The following is a 12784-nucleotide window of genomic DNA, read 5'->3' on the forward strand; positions in this document are numbered from 1 at the left end:
ACAGAAATTAAAATCGGAAGCAAGCTTTATTTATTGCTTAACTGTAATTCACAATAAGCAGACAACTAACAATGTGTATACTTTAGTTAAATTATTGTCAGTTTATGTAATATATGTGGATGAAGTCACAAAGCTCAGTGTTAAGTGTTCGCTCAGTCCTCATTCAGTTCTTGTAACATCAATTCTTTATATGCAGGAGCATGCTGTAAAGTGACAAGGCTGAGGAGGAAGCCTCAGGCTGCTGTTGAGTTCTACATCTAACTCTACATCTACATCCATACTCTGCAAATCACTGGGAAGTGCATGGTAGAGGACACGTTCCATTGTAGTGACTATTAGGGTTTCTTCCCATTCCTTTCACATATGGAGAGTGGGAAGAATGAGTCTTTGAATGCCTCTCTGCCTGTTATAATTATTCTTATGTTGTCCTCACAGTCCTTGTGTGAGGAATATGTAGGGGTTGCAGTATGCTCCTAGAGTCATCATTTAAAATTGGTTCTTGAAACTTTGTTAGTAGACTTTCTCCAGATAGTTTACATCTGCCTTCAAATGTCTGCACAGTCTGTTCCTTCAGTATCTCTGCGACACTCTCCCACAGGTCAAACAAACCTGTGACCATTCGTACTGACCTTCCCTGTATACATTCAATATCTGCTGTTAGTTCTATTTGGTTCAGGTCTCACACACTTGAGCAATATTCTAGAATGGGTTGCATGAGTGATACATAAGCAATCACCTTTGGAGACTGATTGCACTCCCCCAATATTATATGAGTAAGTTGAAGTCTACCACTTGCTTTACCCACAACTCAGTCTGTATGATCATTCCATTTCATATTCCTACAAAGTGTTACACCCAGCTATTTGTATGAGTTGGCCGATTCCAACTGTGACTCATTGCTGTTATAGTCATAGGATATTACGTGTTTTCATTTCGTGAAGTACACAATTTTACATTTCCAAACATTTAAAACAAGTTTCCATCTTCGGCACCACTCTGAAATGCTATCACAATATCTGACTGAATATTCATGCAGCTTCTTTCAGACGGTACTTCATTATAGATAGCTGCATAATCTGCATGGTTACCATTAATATTGTCCACAAGGTCATCAATATTGAACATGAAAAGCAAGGGTCTTAACACGTTTCCCTGGGGCACACCCGAAGTATCTTATACCTCTGAGATGACTCTCCATTCAGGGTAACATGCCGTGTCCTCCCTACCAAAAAAAGCCCTCAATTCAGTCACAAAATTTACTTGCTATCTCATGTCACAGAACTTTTGACAATGAGCATAGATGTGATACTGAGTCAAATTCTCTACAGAAATAAAAAAATACTGCATCCCCCTGACTGCTAAAGCTTTAAGTATATCATGTGAGAAAAGTGCAAGTTGGGTTTCACACAATCGATGTTTTTGAAATCCATGCTGGTTGGCATGGAGAAGGTCATTCCGTTCAAGATACCTCATTATGTTTGAACTCAGAATATGTTATAAAATTCTGCAACAAATCAATGTCAAAGACATTGGATGGTAGTTTTATGGATCACTTCTACTACCCTTCTTGTAGATGGGTGTTACCCATCCTTTCTTGCAACTACTGGGTGTGGTTTTGTGTTTGGGGGATTTACGATAGATTATAGTTACAAGAGGGGCTAACTCAGCTGCAAATTCAGTATAGAATCTGATAGGGACTCCATCAGGCCCTGGAGCTTTGCTCAGGTTTAATGATTTCAGCTGTTTTCAATGTGACTGACACTGATTTCACTCATCCTGTCTGTGGTTCAAGGGTTAAATAGGGGGAACTTTTAGGTTTTCCTTTGTAAAGGAACATTTGAAAACAGAGATAAGCATTTCAACTTTTGATTTGCTACACTCAACTTCAGTTCCTGTCTCATTCACTGGGAACTGGACATTAGCTTTGGTGGCACTAACAGCCTTTATACAGGCAGAATTGCTTTGTGCATTACGAAAGATCATTTGACAATATTCTGCTGTGGTAGTCACTGAAGGCTTCAGGCATTGTCCTCTCGTCAGCCAAATGCATTTCATTCAGCATCTGTTTATCTACAGTGCTATGCTTAGTTTTACACGTAATATGCAATAGTCCTGGTTTCTTTAGAAGTTTCTTTACAGTGACTGTATACCACAAAGGGTGTAATTGTAAGTTAAAGCTGGGGAAACTAGGTAAGGTTCCTCTACTGCAGTAATACACAGAAGCATGAACAATAACAGAAAGTCCTAACAAGTGCTGTGGAAAGGCCAGAGTGATGAAGGCATGTAACCATTAGTTTAAGCTTTTTAAGAACGGCAGGGATAGTTCCCTTTCAGAAATGTGTCCAAAGTAGAATTATTACAGAAAACTGTTCACTGTTCTGTGTGTGAGTCGAGGCTGGGCAAATTGTAATGGGTTCCAAGGAGGTAGCTATGGTGATGGCCTACAGACAAGGGAGGGATTAGTGGGCGTGAGTGTCTGGCCTTAAGTGGTAAGCACCTACAGGTTAAAGCTGAAAGCGCAGCTAACAGCTGCAGACGGCTGAAGCTAGGTGTTATTTGGAACTACCAAGACTCTTCACATAACGAACACTCTATCAGCTTAAACTGAGACAATGAATGTTGATGCAGTAAGCTTAAGGGATGTCCAAGAAATGCAACCCTGTGTACACAGGCACCAACTGTAATTGCAAGCTTAACTGGACTGTACAATGTATTCATTCACACTATAAATAAAAAGCAATGCTGTCTTACAAGGCAGACATAATATCGGATAATGGCATTGCACATCAGCCACTATCACGAGCAGCGATGCAAATTACATTTTTCTCTGCTGTGCCTGCAGCTTGTATAATGTCATATTATGACATCTTCCTTGTACTTGTGGCAAAAATTAGCTGCAAATTGTTAATTTCTCATTCATTGCAAGAATGTTTCAGCATGTGTCCCATTTTCAAGTGTTCCTATTGACATTACATTTACATATCATTTTTTTTTCTACATCTACATAATAGTACTATGAGATTTTGTCTCATGTTATACTTACGTCTACATGGAGTGATGTCCATAAAATATCTTGGAACATAATTCCTTTTATTTACTACATTGATAATACAGGACATGTATTAATTTTCTATGGAAGAATAATAGTGGAATTTCAAATTATTTTTTGAGAGTTATAAAATTATAGATCATTCCTATGTCAATGTAACAGTGTTATGAGATTTTGTCTTACATTATACTTACGTTTAGATGGAGCGACATCCATAAATCATCTTAGAACCTAAGTTCTTTTATGTATTACATTGTTAACACAGGTTATGTATTTACTTTATATAGATATTTTGTGTTATTTTTTCACAGTCATAAAATGACAAATCATTCCAATCATCCTTTAGGTCTACAAGATATGATTACCTAAGATATAATTCACTTGTGAATATAATTTACTTGTAAACATAAAGCTTCATTGGAATGATCTGCCATTTTACAACTGTCAAAAAATAACACAAAATTTCTGTAGAAAGTAAATATATGACGTATGTTAACAATGCAGTGCATAAAAGAACTTAGGCTGCAAGATGTTTTATGGACATCACTCCTTCTAGATGTAAATCTAATATAAGATAAAATGCCATACTACTATTACGAGGGAAATCCCAAAAGTAAGGTCTCCTATTTTGTTATAAGTACATAGACCTGTTTATTTCTACAATGGTTTACAGCAGTTTACAGCTTGAACATTTAGCTATTTTTCGACAAAATCACCATTTCTGTCGATGCATTTTTGTAGACACTGTGCCAGTTTTTGTATGCCCATGTCATACCGGCTTGCTACCATGCTGTTCAGAAAGTTACGAACCTCTTCTTTTACCTCGTCGTCGGAGCTGAATCACTGGAACCACAATTAACGCTGACAGGTACTGTGAGACTCTGAAAAAATTCAAATGGGCAATTCAGAACTGGAGAAGAGGAATGTTGAGCAAGGGCGTACACATTCTCCATGACAACGCTCGCCCACACATCGCTCGGCAAACCGTTGCTCTCCTGCAACAGTTTCAGTGGAACATAATCACCCACCCACCCTATAGTCCTGACTTGGCGCCAGTGACTATCACCTGTTCCCTAGGTTAGAAGAACATTTGGCCGGAAAGTGATTCAGCTCCGACGAAGAGGTGAAAGAAGGGGGTTCATAACTTTCTGAACAGCATGGCATCGAGCTGGTATGACATGGGCATACAAAAACTGCCATAGTGTCTACAAAAATGCATCAACAGAAATGGTAATTATGTCGAAAAATAGCTAAATGTCCAAGCTGTAAACTGCTGTAAACCATTGTAGAAATAAACAGGTCTATGTACTTATAAAAAATAGGAGACCTTACTTTTGGGATTACCCTCGTACATAGACATAGAATAAAATGTTATATGTTAACAGTAACATTTAAAAATGACACATATGCTGAAACAAGCTTGTCGTGAACATACTTAATGAACAAGAAATAAACAATTTGCAGCTAATTATGTGAAAACTATAAAGAAAATGGCAAATTACATTATTACTAAACATGCTATGATGATAAGTGTCTACATTAAGTGTGTCACATCAGAAAGTACTCCACGCATACACTTATAAATGAAGCAGTATGTAGTTATTAGTGTATCAAATTAATTTAGCTTATTTACCTTGATGACAGTATGTGATTCTAAGTGTGATAAATCCACATCCACTTCTAAGTAATGTTTCACGTGACATATGCAAATTAATTTTAGAATTATTAGTGTGGGAATGGTTGTCCAATTCCATTTTCATTTACATATCGAGTTCGTTTTGGCTCCATTTCAATTGCATATGATGTGTCAGTGCACAGTAAGAAGTGCATTATGGAGATCTCATTGGCTAAAGTTTGTTGACATCAGTGGTGGGAGATGTGTTCTTGGGAGTGGCTGAAATGCAAGGGGAATGATATTACAGCCATAGCCATTCGACAGAGAAATTTTTTTTTTTTTTGTTTGTTTTTTGTGAGAGTGGTGGATGTTTGGTTACAACCATCGGAAACACGCGTTTTCACTATTGGGAGGGAACCAAGCAATAGATTCTGAACAGAGATGCAATTGTGACTTAAGCTGTCAGAACATGAGACTGTAATTTCATTATACGTGGACTTCAGTTTATGCACCTGAGTGAAGGGGTTAGAAGAAGTGGTGTGTAAACGCACTTAATAATTTGGGCATATTAAACAAAGACTACCATCACTCATGTGCTACTAGTGAAGTTGAAAATAGGACATACTTACTAGATGAACTCATATTATTTCATCAAGGGCCACCATTCAGTAGGAAGCTGCATCTTACTGAATAAATAAGTGACTTCAAATATAAATCTGGAGCGTAGCATACAATATTACTGTGATTACCCTGATCTCTTATGTTTAATAATCTTTAACTCGGATTAAGTGTCTCCCTCAAGTATTTGACCGCAGGATCACCAGCATTGTTTATTGAGTGGTTACTACTGCATCAAGGCATAAAGCAGACAGTATGCAGCTCCACCCTGAGACAACTATGACCTATGTCTTTAATGAACAGAGTTTGCAAAGTTGCAATGTGGAATAGTCAAGTCATGTTTGAGATGCTGCATAGGGCAGACATATTTGGTTGGAATTTGTAGCTACATACGAGGGGCATTCAATGGAACCCATTTTTTCCCTTAAAGAAAGACAGTTTTATTCAGAATTTCAATACACCATGTCATTCCCCCAGTCTATTGGCTAAAAACCCTGTGTTTCAACACAGTCTCTGTTCAATGCAACAGCTAGGAGGGCCTGTATGCCTGCATAATACCTCTCAACTGGTCGACATCAGAACTAACATCTTGCTGCATCAATAACCTCCCCATCATTTATATACTGCTTCCCCCAGAGTGTGTTCTTCTTTGGGCCAAATAGATGGAAGTCAGAAGGTGCGAAGTCCGGGCTGTAGTGAGGATGAGGAATGTAGTGTAACGGATTATTTGTGAGGACGATCTATGTTCCATTGAAGACACTCATGCTGGTGAAAGATGGCTGTGTCTTTTATAAACATTTTATGCAGTGCAAAAAATATACTGTGGAAACCTTATCTGTGCAAATTGTTCATACACAGTGATGTAACACAGCAGAGGCATGGCACATCTCAGTGAGTGCAGTAGCACTTGCTGGACGTGGACATTTATGCCTTGGTGACACCCCTTGAAGGTGTCATGAACATCTCAGAGAAAACAGACATATTACAATGTAAATGTTCAAGACAAATGAAAACCATAAATTTTATATCTTAAGCTGAGTTCACTGTGGCCAGACATATTGAATGAGGTATTTGAAATTGTGATTTACTGATACTTGGATATGTCTTCACAGTTGTTGTAATTAGCTGAAGCAGTATAGCATGTTATCATTGAAGACGTGTTCGACATTCAGCAGCTGGAAATAGCGAGACACTCTCTTACAGCATCATCCTGCCTAGAGACAAAGTCAAGACAAACAAGTTCGTACACGGCTATGGTACAGAGTAGCTGGCCCATGAGCACAAAACAGAAAGACAGCTGTATTTGGGGAACAATAAAAGGTAACTTAGACCACAACAAACTGACAGATCCACTCATACACACACACACACACACACACACACACACACACACACACACACACACACACACACACATGAGCATGCAAGAAAGGGAAGCACCGCAGGAAGAACAGTCCAATGAAGTTCTGTGAGCTCCTCTTAGGTGCACAGACTTGTGTGAGGCCTTGCATTGTCATAGAGAAGGAGAAGTTCATTTGCATTTTTGTGGTGATGAATAAAATGAACTTGTTTTTTTTCAGTTTCCTGAGGGTAGTACAACACACTTCACAGCTGATTGCTGCGCCATGAGGGAGGATATTAAACAGAATAGCCCCTTCAGTATCCCATAAGATGATCACCATGACTTTACTGTTTGAGGGTGCAGCTTTGAACTTTTTTTTCAGAGGAGAGATGGTGTGGTGTCAGTCTACAGATTGCCATTTTGTTTCCCGTTTGAAGTGATGAACCCGTTTCATCACTTGTGACAATGTTTGACAAAAAGTTGTCATCATCAGCCTCATAATGCACAAACAATTCTGCACCGACAGTCATTTGTTGCTCTTTATGATTTTGTGTTAGGCAGTGAGGAACCCAGACGGGCACAAACCTCTCAGCACCCCAACTAGTGGATGAGTGTCAGCACTACCAACAGAGGCGTCCCGCCATGCAGTGAGGTATTTGATTGTGACCCCCTGATCACCTCGAATGAGAGTGTCTGCATGTTCCATTATTGCAGGAGTGACAGCTGTGAGCAGCCAGCCGGCACGCTGGTGATGAGATAGGTTTCCGCAACGTTGTTGCGAGGGTGACAGATGCCTCACCCAACAATTCAGCATGCTTTTGTTCACTGCCAGGTCTCTGTACATATTCTGGAAGTGCCGATGAATATCTGCAGCACTGTTGTTTTTTGCCAAAAGAAACTCAATGACACCTCCTGCTTGGAACACACCTCCATTACAGATGAAATTCTGAAGGCAATGTATAGTACCACCACTTAACAAAACTTCAGGAAACTATAGAGGCTGAAGCAAGAATATTCCATGATATCCCACAACATGTTCCGCATTTTTTCAACCAAATTTGACTGAAAGAGAAAAAAAAAGTATTGAGAGTTTGGACTGTAAATGTTTTATTTATTTCACAGCTAGTGATTCATCAAATACTCACAGTCCTGGCCACTGTATATTCTTTTTGTGTCGCCAAAACTGGTGGACGCACTTATACCCCTGACAAGAGACAATGGAGCCAACTTTAAGATAATCAGCTAAATAAAGACTTATGTTTTAATAAAGTACATACATCTTTCAATAACACTTCTATCAGAAAAAATAGTGAAAAAACATTTAGTGGATATGTCACACTACTGAAATCGCATGTTACAATCCTGACGATGAGTATGCCTGCCTCACGTTCCCAAGCAATCTGACAATGGGCCACTGTTACACCTGAATGCATCACAAATCTGGATATTGCACAAATTAACCAGTCAGCCAAATAGAGACCCACAATGAGGTTGCTGTTAAACTCTGTCAGGTGCTGATAATGCTGCCTCACAAGAGCATGTGGCATCTCCATATTTTTTACAGTGATACTTAACCCCCGATGATGTTCCCACCCCTTACAAATCCTATGGGAGCTGGTAACAACAATAAACACAAATGGGTAAAACTTTACAAGGAGCCTTCCGGACTCTTACCTTGCACACTATTCACTTACATACATACTGATAGCACGTATATCCATGAAGTTACACTGGCATCCGTACTTGTCTTCCCGCTGCTTCACCTTTTTAATCAAGGTATGTACATTCTTAGTTAATCCTTACCTACCACCTTTTACACATTACAATAACAGAAATTCTTCTCTAGAATAGGAGTTATTAAGGAGAAACTTCTTCAGTTTTTTTTCAAATTTGACTTTGCTTTCTGTCAGGTGTCTTATATCACTGAGCAAACTACTAAAAATTATAGTTGCAGCACTGTGCACCTTCTTTTGCACTAACTACAACCTTAATGTGGAGTAATGAATGTCATTTTTTCTTCTGGAATTGTAATTATGTACATCACTGTTCCTTTTGAACTGCAGTGGATTGTTTACAACAAACTTCATGACGGAATAAATATACCGTGAAGGAGTAGTCAGAAAGCCCAACTCCTTAAACAGATACCTACAAGACAGTCATGAGTGAGCACTACAGAGTATTCTTACAGCATGTTTGAAGCAATATAAAACAATAATAATCTGTCTGATATATTTTAGGCACATGCAGGTGAAAAACCTGTTATAAGTTCTGAACTGCATGTAATGTGTTTTTTCCCCAGAGTTTAGTTTTTTCAAAGTTTAGTGACAAAGAACTGGGTAGGAGCCTAAGGGCACTTGACCATGCAACGATTGCACTGATGGTGCCTGAGCTGAAAACTTTCCATGGAAACTTCTCTGTACCCTCTGCAGATAGGTCTGATTTCCAGTTGCCGAGCTGTCTGGTCACTGTTCCATACCTCCCACTCTTTATATTGACATTCCTGTCAATTGTTCATTTATTTTATATTACAAAGAAAATCCTGTGATGTGTTAAAAAAAAAGGCAGTTTTGTTTTTCTTCTTGCAGTCAGTTTTTTAACTAAAATAGCATGGCATGCAAATGATGAAACAAATTTTTTCTTTCTCACTGTCAGTTTAACAGAAAACAGGAAAACTGATTTATGATTTTTTTTCCTCATGATTAGAGAACTATTATGGAATCTGAATCTTCTGAAACTCTATAATCCTATCCAATCACAGATTCAAAATATTGCTACTGACGTTAGTATCCTCACAGATCCAGCACTGAGAGGGTCTGTCATACCTCGTATACCACTAATCCCAACTGATTTACCCTAATCCCAACTGATTTACTCATTCATTTTAAGCAACTTCAATTTCCAATCAAGGTTTTGTTGGCAATAAATAATAATAAGCAAGACAAAAGATAGAAGGGTGGGGGTGGGGTGGGGTGGGGGGGGGGGGGGGGGGGGAGATAAGGGCATACAGCAAATTCCCATACATCTTTAGCAACTGTGAGCACTGCCAGGTTTGCTAGTTACAAACTTCCTTGTTTGCCATACAAGCAAATTGTTTGCCGTACAAGCAACTTGCCCGCTTATATGAATCTACACACATCAAAAAAAGTTTTGCATCACCTCGGTTCCGAGAGTTCCGGAACCTGTACAGAAAACTGGAACAGAGATCAACATAAACATCATTTCTGGCTTTTTTATTGCTCGTGTAAACCACACATTGCATGCTGTACCACCATACAGTGAGACCTTCAGAGTTGGTTGTCCAGATTGCTGTACACACCAGTACCTCCAACACCCAGTAGCACATCCTCTTGCATTAATGCATGCCTGCATTCATCATGGCATACTATCCACAAGTCCATCGAGGCACTGTAGGTCCAGATTGTCCTACTCCTCAATGGCAATTCGGCCTAGATCCCTCAGATTAGTTGGTGGGTCACATCATCCATAAACAGCCCCTTTCAATCTATCCCAGGCATGTTTGATAAGGTTCATGTCTGGAGAACATGCTGGCCACTCTAGTCAAGCAATGTCATTACCCTGAAGGAAGTCATTCACAAGATGTGCATGACGTGGGTGCAAATTGTCGTCCATGAAGACAAATGCCTCACCAATATGCTGCCGATATGATTGCACTAGCAGTTGAAGGGTGGCATCCACGTACCATGGAGCCATTACGAAACCTTCCATGATCACCAGCGGTGTACGTCAGCCCCACACAATGCCACCCCAAAACAGCAGGGAACCTCCACCTCGCTGCACCCGATGGGCAGTGTGTCTAAGGCATTCAGCCTGATTGGGTTGCCTCCAAACTCATCTCCGACGATTGTCTGGTTGAAGGCATATGTGACACTCATCAGTGAAGAGAACGTAATGCCAGTCCTGAACGATCCATTTGGCATGTTGTTGGGCCCATCTGTACTGCGCTGCATTGTGTTGTGGTTGCAAAGATGCACCTCGCCATGGATGTCGGGAGTGAAGTTGCGCGTCATGCAGCCTACTGCAGACAGTTTGAGTCATAACACAAAGTCCTGTGGCTGCATGAAAAGCATTATTCAATATGGTGGCCTTGCTATCAGGGTTCCTCCAAGCCATAATCCATAGGTAGCAGTCACCCACTGCAGTAGTAGCCCTTGGGCGGCCTGTGTGAGGCATGACATCGACAGTTCCTGTCTCTCTCTATCTCCTCCATGTCTGAACAACATCACTTTGGTTCACTCTGAGACGCCTGGACAAAGTAACAAAGCAGACGCAATCGAACCATGGTAGTGACCATCAAGGCATGGTTGAACTACAGACAACATGAGCCATGTACCTCCTTCCTGGTGGAATGACTGGAACTGATCAGCTGTCAGACCCCCTCCGTCTAATAGGCACTGCACATGTGTGGTTATTTACATCTTTGAGCGGATTTAGTGACATCTCTGAACAGTCAAAGGGACTGTGTCTGTGACACAATATCCACATTCAATGTCTATATTCAAGAGTTGTGGGAACCGAGGTGATGCAAAACTTTTTTTGATGTGTGTATGAAACAAATATGTCCTAAATAAGAGATATTAGTTCATTGATACTGTTGTGTCTAGACAAGACAGCCTAGACACAATGAGAGGAAGCCGAAAGGCACGCGCTACGCTCACGCAGATGGGCGTGAGGTCTGAAACAGGATAAGTAATGAATGCTATAAAGAAAAGTACGTAGCTTCTGGAATACTTAACTTTAATCCATCCTTTTGGTACATCTGGAGATTGTGGCGATACAAGTGAGACTCTTTAGATACATGCAATGTTACTAATGGCGCCTTGCTAGGTCGTAGCCATTGACTTAGCTTAAGGCTATTCTATCGGCTTGGCAAATGAGCGAGGCTTCGTCAGTGTGCATCGCTAGCTACGTCGTCCGTACAACTGGGGCGAGTGCTAGTCCGTATCTCGAGACCTGCCTTGTGGTGGCGCTCGGTCTGCGATCACACAGTGGCAACACGCGGGTCCGACATGTACTAATGGACCGCGGCCGATTTAAAACTACCACCTAGCAAGTGTGGTGTCTGGCGGTGACACCACAGATACTAGCAAAACATCTCAATAATGCCACCTATAATCAAAGAGAACTGTGATGCTTCTGTTTGTCAAAGATTTCTGGGGTGTGAAATTATGAAGAAACATGCTGAGAGAGATCCAGTTGGAAGACTGACCAAGAAAATTAATAATTCATTTGTCGTTACAAACTAATGAAACACGAGGGCAATGAAATTGCAAAACCTGAGGTGAAAGCATTCTCAACCAAGAGGGAGGGTGGGGTGGAAGTAAGTTGCCTTGTTGAATCTTTCTCAATAAAGGTAGGTTCATATTGTAGTTTTTATATGAGAAGTAATTACACACGCACATGCACACAAACAAACAAAACAGTCCAATGTATCACATTTTCACAAAAAAGCAAGACAAACTGTAAACACCTCATAGGTGCCAAAACAGGTCAGTTATATTCTATATTTTATGTGACTGTGCTGGACAATAAATGATTGTAGAAGGATTTAGTCTTCTGTTTTTCCTTTCTTGATAACAGAATTCCTGGGTTTATTGTTGAGCTTCTGAGTCTTAATAAACAACATGATTGCTCTTGTTAATACTACTTACTGGTTCTTGTTTGACAATCATCTCACTGCTAACAGAACTTCCACCTTCTTCTGGTGCAGTCTTCTGAAAAAGAAAAACTAATAAGTGAAGACAAACTACAAACAATGGCCTGAGATTAAATCATAACTCATAAAAAAGTATGTGAAAAGTTCTAGACTTATGTACTTAGGAATTACATGATGTATATTTACATTTTGTTTTGTTTCACTTAAGCTTCAACCAATTTATTATTATTGGATGGAAGTTGGCATTTAAGCCAGTGTTTGAAAGCTTACTTGTGCTATACATACATAGATTTGGTCAGTGGGACTAAACTTGAGTTGACTTGTATTGTTTTCTGTTTGCAAGAATCTAAATTGTTTTTTTATAAGTGTCCTTAGACTTAGGACAGGGAAATTTAAATCTCTCACAAATATAAAACTAAATGAAATGAATGTCTTCTTGGCCACTCATTCTGTAACTTATGTCGTCACTTCCAGTACCAATCTGCA

General features: G+C 39.8%; 1 protein-coding gene across 1 annotated transcript in view; it reads right to left on the bottom strand.

Annotated features, from left to right (window-relative positions):
• LOC124717026 (zinc finger protein 184-like) overlaps window positions 1-12784 on the bottom strand; it is a 133371-nt gene that overhangs the window by 91178 nt on the left and 29409 nt on the right. Inside the window, exon 3 of the mRNA XM_047243682.1 lies at window positions 12294-12356. Coding sequence (XP_047099638.1) covers window positions 12294-12356 — 63 coding nt within the window. The remainder of the gene's footprint in view (window positions 1-12293; window positions 12357-12784) is intronic.

The sequence above is a fragment of the Schistocerca piceifrons genome, chromosome 9 (genome assembly GCF_021461385.2).
Source record: "Schistocerca piceifrons isolate TAMUIC-IGC-003096 chromosome 9, iqSchPice1.1, whole genome shotgun sequence".
NCBI lineage: Eukaryota > Metazoa > Arthropoda > Insecta > Orthoptera > Acrididae > Schistocerca > Schistocerca piceifrons.